This window comes from Hippocampus bargibanti, linkage group LG05 (genome assembly GCF_051943395.1).
Source record: "Hippocampus bargibanti isolate YZ-2025 linkage group LG05, ASM5194339v1, whole genome shotgun sequence".
In the NCBI taxonomy this organism is placed as follows: Eukaryota; Metazoa; Chordata; class Actinopteri; order Syngnathiformes; family Syngnathidae; genus Hippocampus; species Hippocampus bargibanti.
The window spans coordinates 615,992-640,902 of record NC_142738.1 but is presented as its reverse complement, the minus strand read 5'-3'; the positions used below and the strand labels follow the sequence as shown (position 1 = coordinate 640,902).

Here is a 24,911-nt window from a genome sequence, read left to right as displayed (position 1 = left end):
TTTCGGCTAAAAACGCCTTACTATATATGGTCGTTTTTTTCAGCTAAAAACGCCTTACTATACATGGTCGTTTTTTTCGGCTAAAAACGCCTTACTAAACGTGGTCGTTTTTTTGGCTCAAAAACGCCTTGCTATACATGGTCGTTTTTTTCGGCTAAAAACGCCTTACTATACATGGTCGTTTTTTTCGGCTAAAAACGCCTTACTAAACATGGTCGTTTTTTTCGGCTAAAAACGCCTTACTATATATGGTCGTTTTTTTCGGCTAAAAACGCCTTACTAAACATGGTCGTTTTTTTTCGGCTAAAAACGCCTTACTATACATGGTCGTTTTTTTCGGCTAAAAACGCCTTACTATACATGGTCGTTTTTTTCGGCTAAAAACGCCTTACTAAACATGGTCGTTTTTTTCGGCTAAAAACGCCTTACTATATATGGTCGTTTTTTTTCGGCTAAAAACGCCTTACTAAACATGGTCGTTTTTTTTCGGCTAAAAACGCCTTACTATACATGGTCGTTTTTTTCGGCTAAAAACGCCTTACTATACATGGTCGTTTTTTTCGGCTAAAAACGGCTTACTACGTGGTCGTTTTTTTGGCTCAAAAACGCCTTACCTTCCATGGTTGTTTTTTTTTCGGCTAAAAACGCCTTACTATACATGGTCGTTTTTTTTTTCGGCTAAAAACGCCTTACTATACATGGTCGTTTTTTTCGGCTAAAAACGCCTTACTATACATGGTCGTTTTTTTCGGCTAAAAACGCCTTACTAAACATGGTCGTTTTTTTTTTCGGCTAAAAACGCCTTACTATACATTGTCGTTTTTTTCGGCCAAAAACGCCTTACTAAACATGGTCGTTTTTTTGGCAAAGAAACGCCTTACTATACATGGTCGTTTTTTTTTCGGCTAAAAACGCCTTACTATACATGGTCGTTTTTTTGGGCTCAAAAAAGGCCTTACTATAAATGGTTGCTTTTTTTCAGCCAAAAACGCCTTACTAAACATGGTCGTTTTTTTCGGCCAAAAATGCCTTACTAAACATGGTCGTTTTTTTCGGCTAAAAACGCCTTACTATACATGGTTGTTTTTTTTCAGCTAAAAATGCCTTACTCTACATGGTCGTTTTTTTTCGGCTAAAAACGCCTTACTATATATGGTCGTTTTTTTCGGCTAAAAACGCCTTACTATACATGGTTGTTTTTTGATAAGAATAAAAAAGCCTTTAATAGTCCCACAATGGGGTAATTTGCAAAGATCCGAAGTGCAGATGGCTGGGATTGAACCCAAGAACTCACACATTCCAAGAATACACGCTCCCACTGAGCTACATCGGCACTACATGCAGCAAAAAACGCCTTACTATACATGGTTGTTTTTTGAATAAGAATAAAAAAGGGCTTTAATAGTCCCACAATCGGGAAATTTGCAAAAATCGCAAACACATGGTTGGGATTGAACCCGAGACCTCTCACATTCAAAGTAAGCACTATCCCATTGAGCTACATCAACATATGCAGTGCGAAATGCCTTACTATACATGGTCTTGTTTTTGGCCATGTATCGTAAGGCATTTTTGACCAAAAAAAACACCATGTATAGAAAGCCGTTTTTAGCCGAAAAAAAAACCGACCATGGATAGTAAAGTGTTTTTAGCCCATAAAACAACGACCATTTATAGTAAATTTTAGCCGAAAAATAACCCGATCATGTATAGGAAGGCGTTTTTAGCCGAAAACGCAGCAAACTTTAGTTCGCTGACGAAACCTCTTGTATAGGAGGCGAAACATCCGACACCTTCAAAAAAGTAGATGACAGCTGAAGAAACCTTCTCGATCGATGGACCACTCCTGTACAACTGAGAGTTTACACACACGCATTTATAGTAAGGCGTTTCAGCCGAGAAAAACCACCTTGTATAGTACAGCGTTTTTTAGGGTGACAAAAACGACCATGTATACTCAGGCATTTGTCTTCTAAAAAAAAGCGATCCCCTAACCCAGACCCTAAGCGCTAACCCTAACGTTCACGCCTAACCAAGACCCTAAGCGCTAACCTTCACCCTAACCCTAATCCCAACCCATACCCATCACTCTAACCCCCTAAACCCTAACCAGGCCCCAAACTGCCTAACCTAACAATAGCCCTAACAATAACTCCTAACCTTAACCCAAATACCCTCACCCCTAATCACTAACCTCTAACCCCGAACCTTAACCCCTCCCCCCCCCTAACCCCAACCCTAAAAAAAGTTCAAAACAAGTTACTTATCGATTCAAAAGATCCTGTTGGCTCCATTTGAGTGAATTCTTGTGTCATCGGTCACGAAGTGCAAGTCATCCAAACAAGGATTGAAAGCAAAACATTTTATTGCTGGCTGCTACATTCAATGTATTCGTTGGTGAAAGGCATCGATTTTTGCAAACACGGGAAACCAAACAAACTCACACAAACAAAAAGCAGTCAATTTTGCATTTGGATGAAATGCGAAATTGTCATCAAAAAGATTGAAAGTGCGATTCTTCAGCATCCTTCAATCAACCGTTTATTGATTGGAATCCGGATGTAAATGGCCTCTTCATTTCCCGTCGGAGCGATATGAAGGGATTGTCGTCATGATTTCATTTAGCCGTGACATAAATAGGAAACATTTTACAGCAATATTTCTGGAGTAGTTTTACTGGGCAGGACGCTTAAAAAAAATCCCTCTTATTTTGAAAGTTATCAAGTCAAATATAAAGGTAACGTCCGACTTACAACCGAGTTCCGTTCCGACCAAACGGTCGTAAATCAAAATGGTCGTACATTGAAATCCATTCAAAATGTTGAAGAGAGACACGGAGGCTAAATGACTGACTCGCTGCGTTCTTGACCAATCAAGTGGCTTTAACCGAAGACTGGGGGCGGGGAATAGAGGACAAAAACAGTCGGCTGCCATTTCCTTTTTCGGAGAACGGGCTTGTTGGCGAACGACACGTCACTCATTGTGGCGCTCCGTGTGGATCCCAAAAAATAGTTTGTATGCCAAGGTCAAATGTTCATAAACTTAACGTTCGTAAACCGAAACGTTTGTAAGCCAACCGAGGTAGCACTGTATTGCATAAATGAATTTGCGCCTGCGTGAAGGAACGTTTTATTCTTGTTGGATGGTGCCACCGACATTGAAAAGCAACAATTAAGTACTCAATAACAGCGACAACATGTTTTTGTTTTTTTTGCTTTTCTTACCCAGAGCTCAACAGCAGCAACAAAGACAAGAGCGGTAGCGACAATTTGTTTTTCGTAAACTCCGTGTTAAATTGGAAAACAAAAGAAATGGGTCAAAATATTCCATTTCTGATCTTTTTCTTTTCCACCCTGACAAAGTTGCTTGTTGTGATATTTCTATTTGATTAAGTGAGTCAGAAATTGCCCCGGCAACCCACTTGAGGGAAAAAAAATGTGCTCTTTGAATGAATTTGTGCCGGAATATTCTTTTGGATAAGTACACGCATAGCAATGGCGAGCACGTTAGCTAGCATTGAACGAAAACCAAAATGTTCAATTGCGCTAAAAGATAAACCACAGAAGAAGAAAAACAAAAAAAAAAAATCACAATTTACACTGACGAGCGTTGCAGAAAATATCCAAAAGCAAGTGAAATGAAGACACCGTCTCTCACTCTCTACCCACAATGCACCGCTGCGCGCCCCCCACCCCCCTCCGGATGACGTCATCTGGCGGCGACAGCCTCACCTTGCTCAAGGTCCAAAAGTGCCCGTTTGACTTCCCCTCCGCCCCAAGCAGATAAGACGAAGACCTCGACGGGAAGGGTTAGCGTATGGCTAGCTAGTTGTTAGCCTGGAAAGCGGACGAGGCGGCGCTCTGGAAGGTTTTGTTGCTGAAGATTCCCTGCGAGAATTCCTGCTGGGCTTTGTGGAAGCTGGCGCCGGTGCGGCGGTACATGCCGTGGACCTGCGCGGGGGAGGGGAAAAAAATAAGACATCATCATCATCATCACGATTCCATAATTGGCCACCGGATGGCAGAAGCCGTCCATTGCAACCCATTTTATCAGAAATAGGAAGGAAAATCATCATACGGGTGTGTGTACTTTCTATGACACTTTTGCTGGGTGACCATAATGACGCGTGGGAGAATCAAATTTAAAAAAAAATAATCTAAACTAATCTTTTTTAATTATATATATTATAATTATTAAAAAAAAAAAGAAATATAATAAGAAAAATATCCCAAATTGATTTATTGGGTGACTGACCGGGATGTGTGGAAGAATCATATATAAAAAAATATTATATATAATGTTTAAAAAAGCAATATAATAAAAAGAAATATTCCAGATTGATTTGTTGGGTGACCAACTGGGATGCGTGGAAGCATCAAATTAGAAAAAAAAAAGCAACGTAATTTGATATTTAATTTAATGTTGTTTTACTTCATATTTTATTTTTTATTGTATTTTATATTTAATTTAATTTGTATTTGATTTTATTTTTTTAATGTATATTTTATTTGATATTATTTTGTATTTTATTTTTATTTATTTTTTATCTAATTTATTTTTTTACGTGTATTCTATATTTTATTATTTAAATGTTATATTTATTTTATTTTAGTTTATTTTATTACATATATTTTATTTTAAATTTCATTTTGTATTTCATATTTTATTGTTTATTTTAGTTTGTATTTTATTACATATATTATTTAATATTTTATTTTAGTTTCTATTTTATTACATATATTTTATTTTAAATTTCATTTTGTATTTCATATTTTATTGTTTATTTTAGTTTGTATTTTATTACATATATTATTTAATATTTTATTTTAGTTTATATTTTATTTTTATATTTTATATTTCATCAGGATGCACAGAAGCATCAAATTAGAAAAAAAGCATGCAACTATTATTTCAAAAAATATCACAGATTGATTTAACGATTTGATTGAAAAACAAAAAAGAAAAAAACAATTTGATTGAAATAATAATAAAAAAAAAAAATCCAGATTGATGCGGTCCAAGAACAAAACAAAAAAAATAATAATAACGCGGGTGCGCTGCGAGGGGGTCTCACCATCTTAAGCAAAACGACGGACATGACGGCGCAGATGGTGAAGAGGATGGCCACGATGATCATGATGGCGCACACCGCTTTGGATATCTTGATGACGGTGAAGGCGGCGATCCAACCGCTGCCCGCCCACAAAACAACAACAACAACAACAACACACGTTTGACCGCAGTTTCAGCCACAAAACAAAACCGGTTGAAATGTGACGACAAGCCCACCTGTTGCCCCACTTGGGGATGCCCACCGCCTGGATGATGAAGATGACCACTTGGCAGAAGAAGACAAAGAAGAAGAAGAAGAAACTGAAGGAGCTGTCGGTCCTGGAGGAGGATGACGGAAAAGAAGACAAGGAAAAAACAACATGTCGAAAATGGCGAAAAGGAGCGGATTGGACGCCGGGCGCCGTCTTACTTGAAGGCCTTGTAGACGGGCCGGTACCAGCAGAGGAAGGAGCAAGGCGCAAAGAGGATGAGCCACAGGATGGACAGCCCGAAATCCACCCCGTACGAAGACGACGTGGTGAAGTAGGCCAGGCACGCCAGCATGTTCAGGAACAGCGTCACGCAGTTGACTGCAAGACAAACACAAAGACAGACAGACACAGACATACTAAATATCTCAAAAATACCATACAAAAGCACACAAGAAAAAGAAAAGAAAATATCATAAAATTCAAAGAAAATACATTAACATAAAATATAAAGTAAAATAAGATTAAATAAATAAATACAATAAAATAAATACATCATAACATAAAATAGAAAGTAAATTAAAAATAAAATAGAGGAAAATAAAAACAAAACAAAATTAAAATGAAATACAATAACAACAAAATAAAATAGAAAAGAAAATACAATAAAAATAAAATAACAACAAAACAAAATAAAACATGAAGTAAAATTTAATAAAAACATGAAATAAAATATAGATGAAAAGCTTCTTCATCGATGGACCACTACTGTACGACTGAGAGCTTACACAGACGTAATGAAATAAAATAGAAAATTAAATAAAAATTAAATATAATTACAATAAAAAATATAAAGTAAAATAAATTAAAAACATGAAAAAAATAATAAAACAAAATTAAAATAAAATAAAAACAAAATTCAATAAAATAGAAAATAAAAGAAAATAGAATGAAATAAAATAAAGAAAATTAGTCAAAGAAAATACAATGAATGAAAATAAAATATAAAGTAACATAAAATAAAACACAAAATGAAATATAATCCAATAAAATACAATTTAAAAAAAACAAAGAATAAAAAAACACAAACATGAAGGTCCTTACAACTATTTAATTAAATATATATTTTTTTTTACTGCCCCCCCAAAAAAAAAAAAAATCCATATCAGCCAGGCCTTAGTTTGCACCACAAAAATAAACAAAAATAAATACATAAAAAAATAACATAATAATAGAAATAAAAAGCCGACCTTGAACCACAAGTGGAAAAAAATTAATGAATAAAGCAATAACTAAATAAACAAATGAACAAATACATATATACATAAACACATAAATGAATAAACCAATAAATGGATAAACAAAGAAATAAATACATATAAAGACAAATAAATGAATCATGTAATTGTGCTTATGAAGGAGAAAGGCGTGTGGAGTTGTGGAGTGTACTCACACATCCAGAGGTAGTACATCATCTTGCACAACCTCTGATACTCGCTGGGGATCTCCTCAGAAAAGTCTTGGTAGAAACACGGCTTGATCGGGAAGCTCTTGGGCAGCCGAGGCCAGTTGTTTTCTTTACCTGCAAAAACACAAAAAAACATGTTACGGCGAGCTTGCCACAACTTTATTTTCATTTGACTAGATTTCAAGTTAAAAGCAGGCTTTTTTTTTTTTTTTTTTAGACAAACAGGGCAAAAATGAATCAAAAGCAAAAGCAAAGCCTTCTGATGGCGTTTTTTTTTTTATTTGAGTTACAAGCAAGCTCGAAATGGAGCTTCCCCAATTAAGCCACACCCCTTAACTCATTCATTGCCATTCCCAAATGTATTCGGGAATTGAAAATATGACGGAGAGCAGTTATTCCCGAATTTGTTCAGGTTTTAGGGGGTGTTGATAAAGCACCGGTCAGACCTCTGGCAATGTTTTTGCCCCCCCCCACAAGGGGCAGCATTTGCCTTTTGTACATCCACCCCCATTTCAAGCTCATATTACTCCAGACCCATCTAACTTAGGAATTAACTCTTTTTTTCTGATGAAAGACGAGAGTCTAAGGTTTTTTTTACGCTGCATTGAATGTTTATGTCGTCCTAAAGGTCAATATTTAATGGGTCCTGGAATTTAAGTGAAAATGACACAAAACCCTGGCACTGGACAGGACACATTGTTGCACATCGTCTGCCAGTGAATGAGTTAAAATAATAATAATACATTTAATTTCTAAGCGCCTTTCAAAACTCTGAAGGACACTTTACAGTCACACTTTTCAAATCCGGTTTCATTCTTTGATGATTATTTTTATTGAGGATTATTTTTTAATTCAATTCCTCATCTTTTATTTTCCCCAATTAAAGGCGTTTCAGTACATTTCAATTGAGAAAATGGATTTGCCATACAAGCAAAAAATAAATAAATAATAATAATACATTTAATTTCTAAGCGCCTTTCAACACTCTCAAGCTCACTTTACAGTCACCGGATAAGTTTTTCTGTGGGTGAGCAGCGGCAGCCACACACGCCAGCGTTCACTCAACCCCGAAGTAACCACAATAGATAGAAAGCTAGCGAGCTAGTTAGCAGATAACTAACAAATAGCCAGCCAGCTAGCTAACATATAGCTAATAGACAGCCAGCTAACCAGTTATCCAGCTAAAAGCTAGCTAGCTAGCCGCATAGATAGCTAGCAGATAGCCAGCCAGCTAGATATCTAGCTTGGGGGTTGAATGACATTGTTTGCAAGCCGTTGTTTTTTTAAGATAGTGTTCAATGTTATGTTTCATATGTCAAACTTTTTTTCCCCCTAAAAGCGTGCGTCTGCAAATTTGGGCTGGAAAAAAAAACAGTCAAATGATTGGAGATGAGGAACTAGCGAGCGCGCACTTTGCAACAACTGGAGACATGGATGTGTTGATACCAAGCAAGAATGATTTATTGTTTGCACATTGACTTGCTGAATTTGCTTTGGCGGGCCGAATAAAATGATGCGGCGGGCCAGATCTGGCCCGCGGGCCTTGACTTTGACACATTCTCCAAATTCATTAACAGCCCCCAAGAGGAGGAAAGCGGAACTACAAGGTGGCCCACCCGCGGCCAAAAAATGACTTTGCCTGCCCTGGTGGAAGTCCAAAGTTTTCTTTTGGGCTATTAACCTGTGGAGCTTCGGTTCTGGAGCTCCTGCTCTCTGCGGTCCAGCTCGGCGGCTTTCCTTTCCAGCTCCTCCTGCTGCCTCAGAAGGTTGGCCTGCGCGGCGGTGGCGGTCGCCTGATGGAGACAAGAACATTTGGAGTTGGTTTTGTTGCATGCATCTTGACTCTTTTGCTAGTCAAAAATCTCTTCATTTGAAAGTCATCTCATTTGGCACATTTGCTTAGCCGTTAGCGGCGGAGTGGATCACATGAACCGACCCCCGGTGAAGCTCAAAAGCACTGAAGCAGGGTTATATCTTCAGCGTTGAAATCTTAACTCATTCACTGGCAGACGATGTGCAAAAACGTGTCCACGCCAGTGCCAGGGTTTTTGTCATTGTCACTCAAATTCCAGGACCCGCAGAATCTTGACTTTTAGGACTACATCAACATTCGATGCAGCGTAAGATACCTGCTTCGACACTTTTTTTCATCAGAAAACAATGATATGGATCTGGAGTTATCTGAGCTTAAAATGAGGGCAGATGTACAAAATACAATACATATTGTACATATTGGCTACCTAGCTAGCTCGCGATCTATTTGCTATCTATTAGCTGTCTAACTAGCCAGTTAGCTATCTATTAGCTAACGAGCTAACTTGATTTATTTGAGTTATTCCCGGTTGAGTGAACGCATGTAGCTGCCGCTGCTCACCCACAGATAAACTGATCCTGTGACTGTAAAGTGACCTTGAGAGTTTTGAAAGGCACTTAGAAATTAAATGTGTTATTATTAATATTATTATTATATAGCGCACAGCATTTGCCTTTGTCCATGTTAGCGTTTTGTTCCAGCTTCTGCTCTAGTTAAAGCGCTATATAAATCAATATGTAATATATTGCATTTTGTACATCCGCCCCATTTCAAGCTCAGATAACTCCAGACCCATATAATTTAGGAATTAACACTATTTTTTCAGATGAAAGAAGAGCGTGTAAGGTTTCTTACACGGCATTGAATGAATGCTTACGTGGTCCTAAAACTCAATATTCTGCAGGTCCTGCAATTTGAATGCCAATGACAAAAACCCTGGCACTGGCGTGGACACATTTTTTTTTGCACATGGTCTGCCAGTGAATGAGTTAAGATTTGAACGCAAAATTCAACTTTTATTTTGCAGGTGACAGAAGGGCGAGCCTGTTAATATTTGAACCGTTGGGTTAGCTAACAATGACTGGCATCGTCTTGCGTAAGGCGAGCCGCGGCGTCGTCACTTTGATCGGGTAACGACCAGGAGGAAGCAGAGACGACTCAAGGTCACTTTACAGTCACATGATAAGTTTTTCTGTGAGTGAGCAGCGGCAGCCACACGCGCCAGCGTTCACTCAACCCGGAAGTAACTCAGAATCAGAAAACCTTTAATCTAAAGAGTGAAAAAAGAAATAAAGGCACAATTGCGACGTTGAGTATGTGATATTTTGTTGTTATACACGTTTCAGAAAAACAAAAAAAAATAATAATAATAATAAATAAATAAATGCATAAAAAATGCAACACGATGCAACATATTATGCCTCTCACCTTTGGTGTGGCCTCTGAGGACGGCTGCAGAACTGCCGGTTGGTAGGGGGTGTTGGTGGCTGGGGTGGTCTGAGTCGCCGGGTTCTTACGCAAATAAATGCAAATTAAAATAATAATAATAATAATAATAATAATAATAATAATAATTTCCTTTGGTGAACAAAAAGGAGATACAGTGATACCTTGGCTTACGAACTTAATTGGTTCCCAGAAAGTGTGTGTAAGGCGAAAAGTGTGTATTGCAAACATTAATTTCCCATAGAAAACTATTAAAATGAGAATAATCCGTTCCCAGATCCCCCAAAAACATCATTTTCTATGAAATAAGCCTTAAAACTACACAAAATATAGGTTATTTTGTGTATCATAAATGTGCTATGGTATTATAATTAAAGAAATAAACTGTATTGTGGAATAAAGGCATTTTCTTGACCTTTGTGATGGTTGTTGATAGCTTTTTGCATCAAGTGTCTCAAGGAGCTCTGGGTTGTACATCTTGGAAGTTGTGATATTGCAACAGATACAGGCAGACACACTAGAAACTTCATTGATAGCTGCTTCCCTTGCTTGTCTGTTCTCTTCAAATTGTACAGATGGACTGTGCGGGTTATTTGTGGAGCCTGATTGATGGGATATTTTAACCTTGCAGTCGGCACTCTGCCTTTGAACTATCAATAAAGTGAAAAGGAGTCCAAATGTCACTGTTTTCTATCCATATTTTCACCTTTTCACTTTTGTTTTTTTTCTTCTTCACACATTTTTTTCACACAATTTACCGTTCCTAAGGCGAAAAGTTTGTTAGCTAAAGCGTTCGTAAGCCGAGGTATCACTGTACAAACAAAATGTCAGGGGTGCGTGTGGAAAGATCTTACTGTGGCGGGGAAAGGGTTGTACTGCTCAACAGCCTCCATGTTGGAGTTTGTCACCTGAGTGACAGCCGGGTCCTGGAAGAACATCCAGACACGCGTCCGTCAATTGATATTTTGACATAAAAATTGACATTTATTAACCCAAGCAAGCCATTGTCGCCATTTCTATGCTCACAATAGCTAGCTATATATTTGCTATCTATAAGCTAGCTATTAGTTATCCATTAATGATAATAATAATCCATTTGATTTCTAAGCGCCTTTCAAAACTCTCAAGGTTCAAGCTTTCCAGTCACAGGATCAGTTTTTCTGTGGGTGAGCAGCGGCAGCCACACGCGCCAGCGTTAACTCGACCCGGAAGTAACTCAAATAGATAGAAAGTTAGCTAGCCAGCTGAGAAGTTGAAATCCATTCAAAATGGCCGACGTGACGTTTACATGACAGGATAGTATACGATGTCTGTCTGTTGTTTTTAAGCAACGATTTCCATTGAATACTATTATAGACCAAACTGTTTACAGTTCATTTATCAATTTTAGAACTTTTAGTGTCAATTTTATCATTTTATATTTCGTATTATCAATTTTTATTACTGTATAACTGTACCTGTAATGTAGACATAACTGTTTACTGTACAGTTCATTTATAAATCTTATACTTACCTTTCAGTGTCGTTTTTATCATTTTATATTTCATATTATCGATTTTTATTACAGTATAACTGTACTTGTAATATATACAAAACTGTTTACTGTACAGTTCAGTGTACATTACTACAGGATATGTTGGCGAGACGGTATCTACACTGTGTAACTACTCTATTGAGTGAAGTCACGCAGTAGATTGCTGTTTGCGCGTGTGACATGCTGGCTGGCCAAATTTGTAGTACGGGTTGCTGGCTGTTTGTGTGTTGCGGTGCCAGGCGTAAAATGAAAAAAGGGTCTATAATCACAAATAGAATGCAATAAATAAAATGCAATTATAAATAGAAACGAGAGAGAGAGAGAGCTACGCAGAAAATGCCATTTTAAATAGGAGGCTTTTGAGATAATAGAATCATTCATCTCGGGAAGTGGATTCCGTTCTTGTTTGGGATTATTCGGGTTTGGAGATTGGAGTAAGAAAAAGACAAGCAGGATGAGTCAAGAGATGAACAGGAACGTCATTGCAAACGTTCAACGCAGCCGTAACATACGCATGTAAAATGAGGCTTTTGACATTTTGATTACATGCAAATAGGGGCTTGTTTTGCATGCTAGTGAACTAATGGAAGACAAGTAACTTGGGGAAAAAAATAACATAAAATTTCAGAAAATGGGGGAGCTTTGAGACACTGTGATGTCATTTCCAGGTGACAGAGCGTGGCAGCAAAATGGCCGACCTCTATTCCACTAATGCAATATTAATCTAAATGCCGTTTTGGACTCGTGGAGAGCGCACAGAATATGGTTGTACAGTGTGAAAGTTCTCGTCTGCAAAAAAAAGAGCTGCGAATTGGGCATTTTCAGAAAGTCCCGCCCCCAGTTCGTGACATCACGCCAAGACGTCTTGCATTGCTGGAGAATCAAAACAATGGCTTCAGATTCGAATATGCTTTCTTGTTACACATCCAGTCATGAATATGATTCAAATAGTTCTGAAGAAGAAAGCATACATGTTTGCAATCGATTAAAGAATTTATTCCGTGCCATTTTGAGGAAACATTGGGGGGGGGGAATGGATCACCAAAAAAGAGGTAGAAAATTGCGTCCAACCTCCTGTGAGGAATTAATCAGCCCGTTTCCACAGGCTGATAAATTCCTTACATGGAGCTTTGTCGCCCTCTTCTGGCTCTTTTTGGTGCAACACGACGTTTTAAGACCAAACAAGCACAGCAAAATGCATTGACGTGACGGAAGGACTACTACAATGTGTCCTTTTTTCGGTCAGGGGCGTTCCTTCAGTGACGTCACGTACGGACTCGTCACCAACTCAAAAACAAGGTTCGATTAAAAAAAACAATCGTCTGATTTATAAAGGCTTGAATTCTTTCTAAAACGACCGACGAGCATCTCGTGCAGTTATTTTACAGCATAAAGGCTCCTTTTGTTTTCTGAATAATTGAATTTTTTTGTCAAATCTCTACTTGTTGTTGTGTAGCTGAAGCGGAAAAGTTAATAAGTTTATGGTTCAATTGGCTCATCTCCTCCTGGAACGGGACTGTTTGTGGTCAATATGAAACGGGCGCTCATAAGGTGGTTACCGGTGAGCCCGATTTCACAACGAAAAACAACTAAAAGTTGAAGATAAATTGCCCAAAAAAGTATTTTAAAATTCGGCTTGATAACGATTATAACGCGGTTAAAAAGTTTAAACGCATTCCTGCTTGGTTCCACGTTAACTTCCGATAATTTAAAGAAGTCAAAGCTCCACCCCCGCTCCGCAAACAAAGCGCGCTGATTGCTTCAAGACTTGTCAATTACGCAGATTCGCCCAATGACAAAAGGAGGAGAGCATGGTAAGACCCGCCTACCAAGATCCACCCAACTAGTTTCCTGATGTGATAGCTTGTGGCTACCAAATGAATCCACAGACGACGAGCGCCGCAAGAGCTTAAATTAAAGCACTTACATTAAAAGGGTTGACGCCAGCCGGTTCGGCGAAGGGGTTGTCATCAAACGCCGACATTTCCTTCAAGACTCGGGGCGATTCCAAACTCTGTGAGCGGGGACGAAACAACGAAGTCGTCACCAGCGCCGAAGTTGCCTCTTTAACCCACTTCCTCGACTCGAATTTAGAGCGCATGCGCACTCTCGTAGCTGCGTGCTGACGTCACAGCGACATACAAATATGGAGGGCGCCAACAGGATAGTGATGTGTCGTTCGCGAACGAGCCGGTTCTTAGAGCCGGATCGCTTATGTGAAAAATTATTAGACATTTCATTGATAAGCGCCTTTCGAAACTCTCAAGGTCACATTATGACCCAATAGCATATACATTACATTACAGTACGATGAAAAAAGGTGAATAAGTTTGTCATGTCAATCGTGATGCAAATAAGATTTAAAGGAGATAATTAACACCCACGAGGGACTGGGTTATTAGAATAAAGCAAAATGGATGCAAATCCACAAGATAAAAAAAAAACAAAGAAAGTTGCAAACACACTCAAACGTAGGTTATGGACTTAAAATACAAATGTGACTCGTATAATTCAAGAAAAACGGATAAAATTTGGAAACAATTTATGACTGTGATATTATTGAGTATTATAAGAATGTGCATATTGCTACTTTAGGGTGTATACATTTGGCTTCTTGACGTTCAGGCTCCAATTCAAAAAATAATACATTACAAATTACACATTAGTTGAGTTATTACGTAATTGGGGACTGCTTCTAACTTTTAATAATAATAATAATAATAATTAATAATAATAATAATAATAATAATAATAATAATAATAATACATTTCATTTCTAAGCGCCTTTAAAAACTCTCAAGGTCACTTTACAGTCACAGGATGAAGTTTTTCTGTGCGTGAGCAGCGGGAGCCACACACGCCAGCGTTCACTCAACCCCAAAGTAACTCAAATAGATAGAAAGTTAGCTAGCTTGCTAATAGATAACTAATAGCTAGCTAGATAGTGAATAGATAGCAAATAGCTAGCTAGCCAGCGAGATATATAGCAAATAGATAGCATAATAGATAGCAAATAGCTAGCTATCTAGGTAGCCAGCTAGATAGATAGCAAATAGATAGCATAATAGTTAGCAAATACATGGCTAGCTAGGTAGCCAGCCAGATAGCTATATAGCAAAAAGATAGCTAGGTAAGCAGCTAATAGATACTTAACAGCCAATAGCTAGCTAGATAGCCAATATGTTTCCCGACTCAATTGGCTAGCAAGCCAGCCATATAGCTAATAGATAGCCAGCTAGATAACCAATAGATAGCTATCCAGCTAGCCAGCCAATAGCTGGCTAGCCAGCCTATGTGCACAGAAAGCATCCACTAACTTTCACTTTCCCTGTGGTTACTCCGTTCTGATGATCAGCTGTCACTAATTAGCTTTTTATGTTAATAATGCTATCATACCAACTAGTCAAAAATATAATAAGTGAATAATAATAACAGCATAATGTAATAACATTTGTCCACCTGTCCACCCTAACCCCACCCCCTTCTCCTCACTGCTGCGTGTGTCTGTAATTCTCCCCTCCCTCCTCTACCACGGATATCGACCAATCACGCGCGGCTTTAACCAAATACTGAGGGCGGGGAATAGGGGGGTTTAAAAAAAAGTCGGCTCCCATTTCCGGCTCTTTGTTAGGAACCGGCTCTCTTCGTTCACTTCAAAGACCCAGCTCGTTCGCGCACGACACATCGCTCGTGGCAAGTGCGTGACGTCAGCGGTCGGGGAACAGCTCGCTGTGTCGCCGTCATGGAGGAAGTCAGAGGTCAGATCTCCTTCGCAACTCTATTCAACCATTACAAGCCTTCGCACGGTGCTTTTGAAATCACTCAAGCTAACCGGATCGTGTCGCGCATAAAGTGTTCTTTTTTTTTTTTAAACCGAACATAATGCTCCTCGACCGGGTAATGTGTTTGCTAGCGAGCTTCCCTGTCCAATGTAGTAACCTCGTACTGTACTGTACTTTTTTTGGTTTGAGAGGTCAATGAACGCAACACATTTAAGTAAAACGCTGCATTGAGCTCAATAGATAACTTATCCTGTGACTGTAACATGTCCTTGAGAGTTTTGAAAGGTGCTTCGAAATGAAATGTATTATTATTAACTATGATATATGAAAAACAAGATGTAAAATGCGCGAGAAATGAGTGTCATTGTACCGCGTCAAATTGTGTTACTCTCTTTCACCACTATTTGTCATTTTTTTTAGCGATAACGTGCTCCGAGAGGCTATTGTTGAGGAAGGTAAACTATTGCGACAGTATTACAGTGGTATTAGCACACGGGTGTCAAAGTCAAGGCCCGGGGGCCAATTCTGACCCGCCACATCATTTTATTCGGCCCACGAAAGCGGATCACACGTAAAATTTTATAATGCTTGTTAAAGTCCGAACTGAAATGTAAAATTGTCTCATGTAAACCACAATAAGTTGTTATTTTTGACTTCAAATTTGAAAACTAGTTATTCATTAATTTGTTGTGCGCTCTCGATGTAATATGTGAAGGGGATGAAACATTCTAATGGGTTCTCCAAATTCATAACGGAAAAGTTGTAACTCCAATGTACGGCAAAAAAATGACTTTGGCACCCATGTTTTAGCGGCTCATAATGAGTGAAAACAATGTAGCAAAATGACAATGACAAAAGTTTTGACAAAAAAAGTCACATTTAATTATTTCCCGGGAGTCCATATGGTTATCAAACTCATATTTAATCCAGAACATTAAAAACAACAACGTAGAACACGCGATATGTAGGTCACACAAAGCGTTGGCTAGTCTGAGATACTGTATACAGGTAACATCAGAGTTACGACCAGGTTCCGTTTCGACTAAACGGTCGTAAGTCAAAATCCATTCACAATGGCCGACGTGACATTTACACGACAGGATAGTATACGAACGATGTCTATCTGTTGTTTTTAAGCAAAGTTTTCTATTGAATACTATTACAGTGATACGTACGAACTTCATTGGTTCCCAGACAGAGTGTGTAAGGTGAAAAGTGTTCCAATCCCCAAAAAATAATTTCCCATAGGAAACCATGAAAATGAGAAGAATCCGTTCGCAGGTCCCCATAAAACATCATTTTCTACTTTCTAATTTTCTAAGCCTTAAAACTTAAAACACAAAATATACCTTATTTCATGTACAATAAATGTTCTATGGTATTATAAATAAATAAACTACTGTGTAATAAAGTGGTTTTATTGAGATAAAGATAAAATGTTCATCAATTTAACGTTCATAAAGCGAAAAGTTCGTGAGCCAAGGGCTTCGTAAACCGAGGGATGACTGTACTTTTAATTGAAATTGTCTTCCCAACAACATTGACTTTTGCCCTCCTTGTGCTTGTGTTTTTAGTGTTTCCACTGACCTGTGCGGTGCAGAACTACGCGTGGGGAAAGGTGGGCCTGGACAGCGAAGTCGCCAAACTGGTGCTCGGCGGGGACGCGTTAGCCGTCATCCAGGATGGCAAACCTTACGCGGAGGTACGTGGTGCAATATTATGGCGGCACTTCGCCACCAAGACAAAATGGCCACAGCTAATAGACAGACAGCTAGCTAGGTAGCCGTGTAACTAACAGATAGCCAGCCAGATAGCTAATAGATATCAAATAGATAGCCAGCTAGGTAGCTAGCTAGATAGCCAGCCGGGTAGTAAAAATGTATTATTATTATTAGCTATCTATTGGCTATCTATAAGCTAGCTAGCTTCCTATTTATTTGAGTTACTTCCGGGTTGAGTGAACACTGGCCCGTGTGGCTGCCACTACTCACCCACAGTAAAACTTATCCTGGGACTGAAAAGTGACCTTGAGAATTTTGAAAGGCGATTATAAATGAAATGTATTATTACTATTACTACTATTATTACTACAGTAAAGTCTCGTTATATCAATATTCAAGGGAGTCCGAAAAAATATCGATATAACCGGGACTATCGATATATCCGACCCTGTTTGCATGTAATTTTCTCCGTGCGTGCGTAGAAATAGTATCGATATAACCGGGACTATCGATATATCCCATATCGATATAACCAGACTTTACTGTATTATATTACTACTACTATTATTATTCTTATTATTATTATGCTGATGATTATTTTCATGACTGCCCCCCTCCAGCTGTGGATGGGCGCCCACCCAAAGGGCGACGCCCAGATCAAAGACAATCGTATCGCGCAGACCACCCTGGGTCAGTGGATCGCCCACTTCCCGGCGTGTTTGGGGTCCAAGGTCAAGGACACCTTTGGGGGTCAGCTGCCTTTCCTCTTCAAAGTGCTTTCTGTCAACAGCGCCCTCTCCATACAGGCTCACCCCAACAGGGTAAGTCGTACACCCGCCTAAGGAACCTTCTCCATTTCGCTTTCTATTAGCTATATGGCTATCGAGGTGGCTAGCAATTTGGCTAACTATCTACTAGCTGCCTGGCTGGTTTTCTATCTATTTAGCTAGATATTAGCTATATAGTTATCTAGCTGGCTAGCTATTTGAACTGAGCTTCATATGAGACCTCAAAGATCCCGGAACAGGATCTTTTTATGAGATCCTGGAAAAGCAACAAGATCCTGGAACATAATCTTTATATGAGATCCTGCAACAGGATCTTTACATGAGATCCTGGAACATGATCTTTATATGAGATCATAAAACAGGATCTTTATCTGAGATCCTGGAACAGAATCTTTTTATAAGACCCTGGAACAGGATCTTCATATGAGATACTGGAACAGGAACATGATTCTGGAATATGATCTTTATATGAGAATTTGGAACACAAACTTTATATGAGATCTTGGAACAGGATATTTTTATGAGATCCTGGAACAGGAACATGATCTTTATATGAGAATTTGGAACACAAACGTTAAATGAAATCCTGGAACAAGATCTTTATACGAGATCCTGGAACAGGAACATGATTCTGGAATAGGATCTTTATATGAGACTTTGGAACACAAACTTTACATGAGATCCTGGAACAGGATATTTTATGATATTATGATATCCTGTTCCAGGATCTTTATATGAGATCCCGGAACAGGATCTTTTTATGAGACCCTGGAACAGGGTCTTTTTAGGAGACTCTGGAACAGGGTCTTTTTAGGAGACTCTGGAACAGGATCCTGGAACATGATTCTGGAATAGGATCTTTATATGAGAATTTGGAATATGAACTTTATATATGATTCTGGAAGATGATCTTTATATGAGATCCTGGAACGGGATAGTTATATGAGAAAAGGAAGTTACCTCAGCTTGACTTACGTAGCCTCCATCCACCCGCTGCGATGCTGGGAATTCCTGACGATTTTCTTGCGATGTCTTTAGGAGTTAGCCGCTCGTCTCCACGCTCAGTTTCCGGAACACTACCCGGACGAAAACCACAAGCCCGAGATGGCCATCGCTCTCACGCATTTCCAGGGACTGTGCGGCTTCAGGCCAGTGGAGGAGATTCTCGGATTCCTTCAATGTGAGTCTTGATGGGATGCGAAAAGGGTTTCAAGGAGGCCGCGTTCATCGCTGCAACGCCCCCCAAAAATAGATATAAATGGTTGACGCACCCTATCAGCCGTACCGGAGTTCCGCGCTTTGGTGGGCGACGAGGCGGCTCGGGAGCTTCGGGTGTGCCAGGGCGACGCCGGCGGCGCCAGGCGGGCTCTGAAGAAGAGCTTCACCAGGATGATGAAGTGCGAGAAGAAAGTTTTTGTGGATCAACTCAACATGCTGGTCAAGAGAGTCACAGAAGAAGGTGAGCGCAGCGACACATTTTAATGCCACTGAACAATTTCATTTTGTGCTTCTTAAATGCACATTTTTTAAACGGCAATTTTTTTGGGAGACACACTTTTCGCCAGACACATTCTGTCTGGGAACCAATTAAGTTTGTAAGCCAAGGTATCACTGTACGGCGATACCTCAGCTCACAAACTTAATTGGTTCCCAGAAAGTGTGTGTAAGGCGAAATGTTCATCTTCCAAACATTAATTTCCCATAAGAAACCATTAAAGTGAGAATAATCCGTTCCCAGGTCCCCATAAAACATCATTTTCTACTAAATAAGCCTGAAAACTGCACAAAATAGACCTTATTCTATGTATAACAAATGTGCTATTGTATTATAATCAAAGAAATAATTTGTACTGCATAATCAAGTGGTTTTATTGACCTTTGTGATGGTCGTTGATGTAGTTGCCTCTTGATGATATCCGAGTGAAGTTGCCGTGCTTTCTCGGCAATCATACCCTCACTCACACTGTCGCCTGCTACAAAATAAAGCTCCACGAATGCAGTCAGATAACCAATTTAGAAAGGTAATTAACAATTTCTAGTGAACACAATTATTGACTGAGTTTATTTTATTTATTTTTTGTTGTAGGCGCGGCAGGCAAGGATACGGCGAGCAGTAACGGCGATCTATTGCTCCGCCTCCATTCCCAGTACCCCGGCGACATTGGCTGCTTCTCCATCTACTTCCTCAACCACATTCTCTTGGATCCCAACCAGGCTATGTTCCTTGGAGCTAACGAACCTCACGCTTACCTGCACGGAGGTCAGTCGTCAACCCGAAACCCCCAAAAATTTCTGGTTGACCGTTCCGTGCACAGTTAGCGTTTCAACGTATCCAAAATTTTTAGAAGTTAGAGGACAACCGACACCTCTGGACAAGTTGCGTCCATAATTTGTCAAATGACTTCAAATGACTTCGACTGGCCGCATTTGACAAAGATTCAGGAAGTCAGAGATGTTCGATCGGACACTGTGGACGAAGGCTCGAACCCAGAAAGATTGTCTTTACTGCCGGCAGGAGACGCAGCCGTTCATGACAGACGACCGAATTCTGCAGCCCTCTGCCAAGCTTTTTATTGAGAGTATATGCAAATTTAAATGATACATTAAACATAGTTTTCTTGAGTAGAATACCACGCCGCTCGGCGTTCTAAGCGCAAACAGCTGTAAGCAATAAAACATTGTCTCTTCCATGAACTGATACATTTGTAACCTGGCTAATGAGCTCTTCCTGTGAAGGACTTTCAAGTCGTAAATTGCTTCGTGATAAAGGAGTTTCCCAAGTCCTAAATTCTGTCCCAGGCCAGATTTCCGAGATGAAGATGACAGTTTAACTTGCTAACTGTTGACCTCAGATTGACCCCAGGTTGTCTGTGCTTCAATTGTGTACTCGAGTCACACGTGTTGACTAAGCATATAACAGCAGGAAACTTTTAAATATGATCACTTTTTATTCTGTCTAATCTCGATCATTTGCTTTCGAGTTGATGACGATTCCCGAAGTGACGTCACGGAGGGAACACCCCTGACTGAGAAAGCGACACACAATGCATTTTGGGTACTTTTTTTCATCTGAAAACACCGTGTTGATGGTGAAATTAGAAGGAAAACGACATTGGAGTCCAGACGGCTTGAATTGATACGGAAGGACTTCTTGAATCAATGGCAAACATTTATGCTTTCCTCTTCAGAACTATTTGAATCATATTCATAACTGGATGAGTGACAAGAAAGCATCTTTTTCCCAATCTGAAGTCTCTGAAAACATTGTTTTGATTCTGGAGCAAGGCAGTTTGTGAAGGAGTATCCTGGCGTAAGGTCACGAACAAGGGGGCGGGACCTTCTGAAACTCGGCATCTCCAAGGTCATTTTGAAGAAGTTTTGGGACACTCTAACTCATTAAAAATACTCAACTGAAAATATCATCCTGCATGTTTTGGGTATTGTCGATGCTATCAAACGTTTTTCTGATGTCATTTAGGAAACAAAAAATGGTGTCGGTTGTCCTTTAAGCAACAAGCTGACTGAAGAACTTTGGCCTACTCATCTGAGTCTAGCTGGCTATCTGTCTAGCTAGCAAGCTAGCTATATAGCTAGTTTATGAATGATTTTTATGAATGATTTTTTTTTGGTTGTTTGTCAGATTGTATCGAGTGCATGGCGTGCTCCGACAACACGGTAAGAGCAGGCCTGACCCCGAAATACATTGACGTCAACACGCTTTGCGAGATGCTAAGCTACCAGACGAGCCCTTCCACCGCCAAGATTTTCCCGCCGGTTCAACACACTTCGGACCCTTGCGTCACCGTCTACGACCCGCCTGTGCCCGACTTCACCGTCATGAGGATACACGTGAGGCAATTTTCACAATAAAACCAGTGAATCTTAGTGCAGCGGGCTCCCTCTTGTGGTACGTCACGGTACTACAACCACACTTTGCGGTTATTAGTGAAGGAAGATAAAGAATCCATCTCGCTTTTGAACAACGAACAAGAACGCTACGTTGCCCTGGCCAGCTAACCGACGGTTCAAATTTGCGGAACGGACGGAATAATTTAGGTTGTTTTGTCTTTTCTCTTATGATTGAATGTATCTAGCTATCTAGCCAGCTATTTACCCTGCTAGCTATCTATTTGCTATCTATTAGCTGGCTAGCTAGCTAGTTGAGCTAAAGATAGTGACTGGGGGCCCCAGGTAACAAGCACCTCCATTTACAACGTTAGTAGCCTGTTGTAAAAAAATGATTGGGCCCTATCAATGTCAACAATCTTAGCTATCTAATAGCTGGCTATCTATTGGCCACCTATTAACTAGCTAGATAACTTTCTATCTATTTGAGTTATTCCGGGTTGAGTGAACGCTGGCGCATGTGGCTGCTGCTGCTCACCCAATGAAAAATTGATCCTGTGACTGCAAAGTGACCTTGAGAGTTTTGAAAGGCGCATATAAATGAAATGTATTATTCTGATTACTACTATTATTATTATTATTATTATTATTATTGTTGTTAGCTAGCTAATCTTGCTATCTAGCTAGATATCTAGCTGGCTACATATCTATTTGATATCTATTTGCTAACTAGCTAGCTACCTATTTGCTATCTATATGCTAGCTATTAGCTATATAACTGGCTAGCTAGCTATCAATTAGCTAGCTGTCTTATCTATCTGGCTATCTATTAGCCAGCTAGCTAACTCTTTACTAACGAGTGAATCTAAGGGCAGTGGGCTCCTTCTTGTGGTAAGTTATGGTACTACAATACAACTACATTTATTGTTGTTTAATTTTGTTATTTTTTCTTTTAGCCCTGTCTCACACAAACACTCCTATCCGTTATTCTCCAGGTGCCAGCTTCCATGAAGCAGTACACGCTAGCGCCCATCGACAGCGCCAGCATCGTGTTGGTCATCGAGGGCGACGCTAGCGCCACATCGGCCGCCGCGCTGTCCGACGTTAGCCTGAGGCGGGGCACCGTTTTGTTCGTATCGGCTAACGAAAGCGTATTGATGCACGTCACCTCCCCGTCGGGCGTGACCATGTTTCGGGCCTGCTGCCTTCTGTAGTGGGATTTACGCGGGTGTGTATGTGGGTGTGTGTGGGTGCATGGGAAATGACGTTAGAGTCCTTAATGCAAATCATGGAAAAGTACGACTTGCACAACGGTTCAATCACTTCAAACTTTATGCTAACGCTAATGGTGACAGTGTCCAAACGACAGTCGGGGACTTTTTTTGTAGCATCTTGCTAGTTACTAAACACCCCTTTTATTGCTGTCAATTATCATTCCACCCGAAACATAATCATAACTTTAGCATAACATTAGCTATCTATTAGCTAACTGCCTGGCTATCTATTAGTTATATAGCTCGCTGTCCATCTATTGGCTAGCGAGCTTTGTATGTATTTGAGTTACTTCTGGGTTGAGTGAACGCTGGCGCGTGTGGCTGCCGCTGCTCACCCACAGGAAAAACGTATCCTGTGATTTAAAAGTGACCTTGAGAGTTTTGAAAGGCACTTATAAATGACATTTATTATTATTATAACACAATAATAATTTGCGACAACAGTCAAACTTTTACGACCTTAGTTTGTTCCACAATCCAGTTTGAAAAAAAAAAACGATTTTGTTGAAAACCAAAACAACATTTCCCATTATAATCAATGTCAAAATTATTCATCTGTTCCATCTGCTTTTTTTTTTTTTTAAATAAGCGGGTCGCTGCTAAAAGTGAGAAGATGTTCGATGAAGGAAGCGTTTTCTCACCGGGCGTATCCTTAAAAAATGGTTACAAGCACATTGGGGTGACTTGAGGATTTTTTTTTTTTTGCGGGTTACCTCAAACAGGGTTGATGAGTATCTTTGGATGTGGATTTTTTTTAATTTTTGGTGTATGTTTGCCCTGTCATATAAAAGCCGAAACGTATTTACGGTGGTGCCAAAAATGGAAATAATGCTAAACAACGAAAAGAATCAATCACAGCGGTGACAAAGTTATGCTCTAAGATGTCGGCATGATAACGTGGATAATTTTGTACATTTACTGAAGTTACATCCGGGTTGAGTGAAGGCCTAGCTGGCTATCCGTTAGCTAGCTAGCTTTCTATCCGGGTTACTTAGCCATCAATTAGCTGTCTATTAGTTAGCTAGCTTTCTATCCAAGTTACTCAGCTATCTATTAGCTAGCTAGCTTTCTATCTGAGTTACTTCCGGGTTGAGTCAAGCCCTAGCTAGCTATCCGTTAGCTATCTATTAGCTAGCTAGCTTTCTATCCTGGTTACTTAGCTATCAATTAGCTGTCTATTAGCTAGCTAGCTTTCTATCCTGGTTACTTAGCTATCAATTAGCTGTCTATTAGCTAGCTAGCTTTCTATCCGAGTTACTTAGCTATCTATGAGCTAGCTTTCTATCTATTTGAGTTACTTCCGGATTGAGTGAACGCTGGCGCGACACCTTTGCTGTAGGTTTTGATCACCGCTGTATCATTTCAGATGGTCCGACCACGTCAGTGGAAATGTTCACGTCTTCAATTGTCATCTTCGCATTTCATTCAGTCACCGTTCCGGTTTGCACTTTACACGCACAAAAGGAAACTTTGAGTTTTTGTTTTGAGAATGTCGTTGCCGTGGTTGTGAGAATTTTGGAGCATGGCGTTGTTGCTCTTGCATGGGATTGACAAATAAAAATCATACATTCAATGTCAAAATGGCTCAATAAAAGCTTTGTGTTGTCGTCACTGGATGGCCTTGTTTGTCAGCTTTTGTTGTTTCTTTTAAAAGGACAGCCGACACCATTTTTTGTTTCCTAACCGACGTCAGAAAAACGTTTGATAGCATCTAAAATAGCCAAAACGCACAGGCTGATATTTTTAGTCAAATGAAAAACACCAATAAAAATGACTTCAAAGTGTCCCAAAAGTGCCCCAAAATGAGCTCGAAACTGGGGAGATTCAGAAAGTCCCACCCCCTTCGTGACATCACGCCAGGATACTCCTTCACAAACTGCCTTGTTCCAGAATCAAAACAATGGCTTGCTTTCTTGTTACTCATCCAGTTATTAATATGATTCAAATCGTTCTGAAGAGGAAAGCATACATGTTTGAC

The 24,911-nt window shown here is 39.6% G+C and overlaps 2 protein-coding genes across 3 annotated transcripts; one reads left to right on the top strand and one right to left on the bottom strand.

Moving 5' to 3' along the window:
- Window positions 1–2,347: 2,347 nt before the first annotated feature.
- scamp2 (secretory carrier membrane protein 2) lies at window positions 2,348–13,609 on the bottom strand. Its single transcript, XM_088996796.1, has 9 exons — window positions 13,450–13,609; window positions 10,843–10,914; window positions 9,971–10,054; window positions 8,411–8,522; window positions 6,715–6,843; window positions 5,483–5,642; window positions 5,290–5,391; window positions 5,075–5,192; window positions 2,348–3,950 (listed from the first exon to the last, which is right to left on the bottom strand). The coding sequence occupies exons 1-9, from the start codon at window positions 13,504–13,506 to the stop codon at window positions 3,825–3,827; spliced, it is 960 nt and encodes a 319-aa protein (XP_088852922.1). The 5' UTR covers window positions 13,507–13,609; the 3' UTR covers window positions 2,348–3,824.
- Window positions 13,610–15,151: 1,542 nt separating this feature from the next.
- mpi (mannose phosphate isomerase) lies at window positions 15,152–24,549 on the top strand. 2 transcript variants are annotated; one of them, XM_088996839.1, is made up of 8 exons: window positions 15,152–15,280; window positions 16,879–17,006; window positions 17,646–17,846; window positions 18,852–18,993; window positions 19,093–19,272; window positions 19,900–20,073; window positions 21,454–21,662; window positions 22,655–24,549. In XM_088996839.1, the coding sequence occupies exons 1-8, from the start codon at window positions 15,265–15,267 to the stop codon at window positions 22,871–22,873; spliced, it is 1,269 nt and encodes a 422-aa protein (XP_088852965.1). In that variant the 5' UTR covers window positions 15,152–15,264; the 3' UTR covers window positions 22,874–24,549. The 2 variants fall into 2 exon arrangements, with proteins under 2 accessions (XP_088852965.1, XP_088852964.1); XM_088996838.1 differs by having other exon boundaries at window positions 15,250–15,328.
- Window positions 24,550–24,911: the final 362 nt, after the last annotated feature.

Coding starts and splice junctions, on each gene's coding strand:
- scamp2 (XM_088996796.1), bottom strand. CDS start 13,506: ATGTCGGCGTTTGATGACAACCCCTTCGCCGAACCGGCTGGCGTCAAC. Junction 5,643..6,714: donor GATGTACTACCTCTGGATGT/GTGAGTACACTC, acceptor TTTGTCTTGCAG/TCAACTGCGTGACGCTGTTC. Junction 5,392..5,482: donor CCCGTCTACAAGGCCTTCAA/GTAAGACGGCGC, acceptor ATCCTCCTCCAG/GACCGACAGCTCCTTCAGTT.
- mpi (XM_088996838.1), top strand. CDS start 15,265: ATGGAGGAAGTCAGAGGTCAGATCTCCTTCGCAACTCTATTCAACCAT. Junction 15,329..16,878: donor CCATTACAAGCCTTCGCACG/GTGCTTTTGAAA, acceptor TTGTGTTTTTAG/TGTTTCCACTGACCTGTGCG. Junction 18,994..19,092: donor GATTCTCGGATTCCTTCAAT/GTGAGTCTTGAT, acceptor GCACCCTATCAG/CCGTACCGGAGTTCCGCGCT.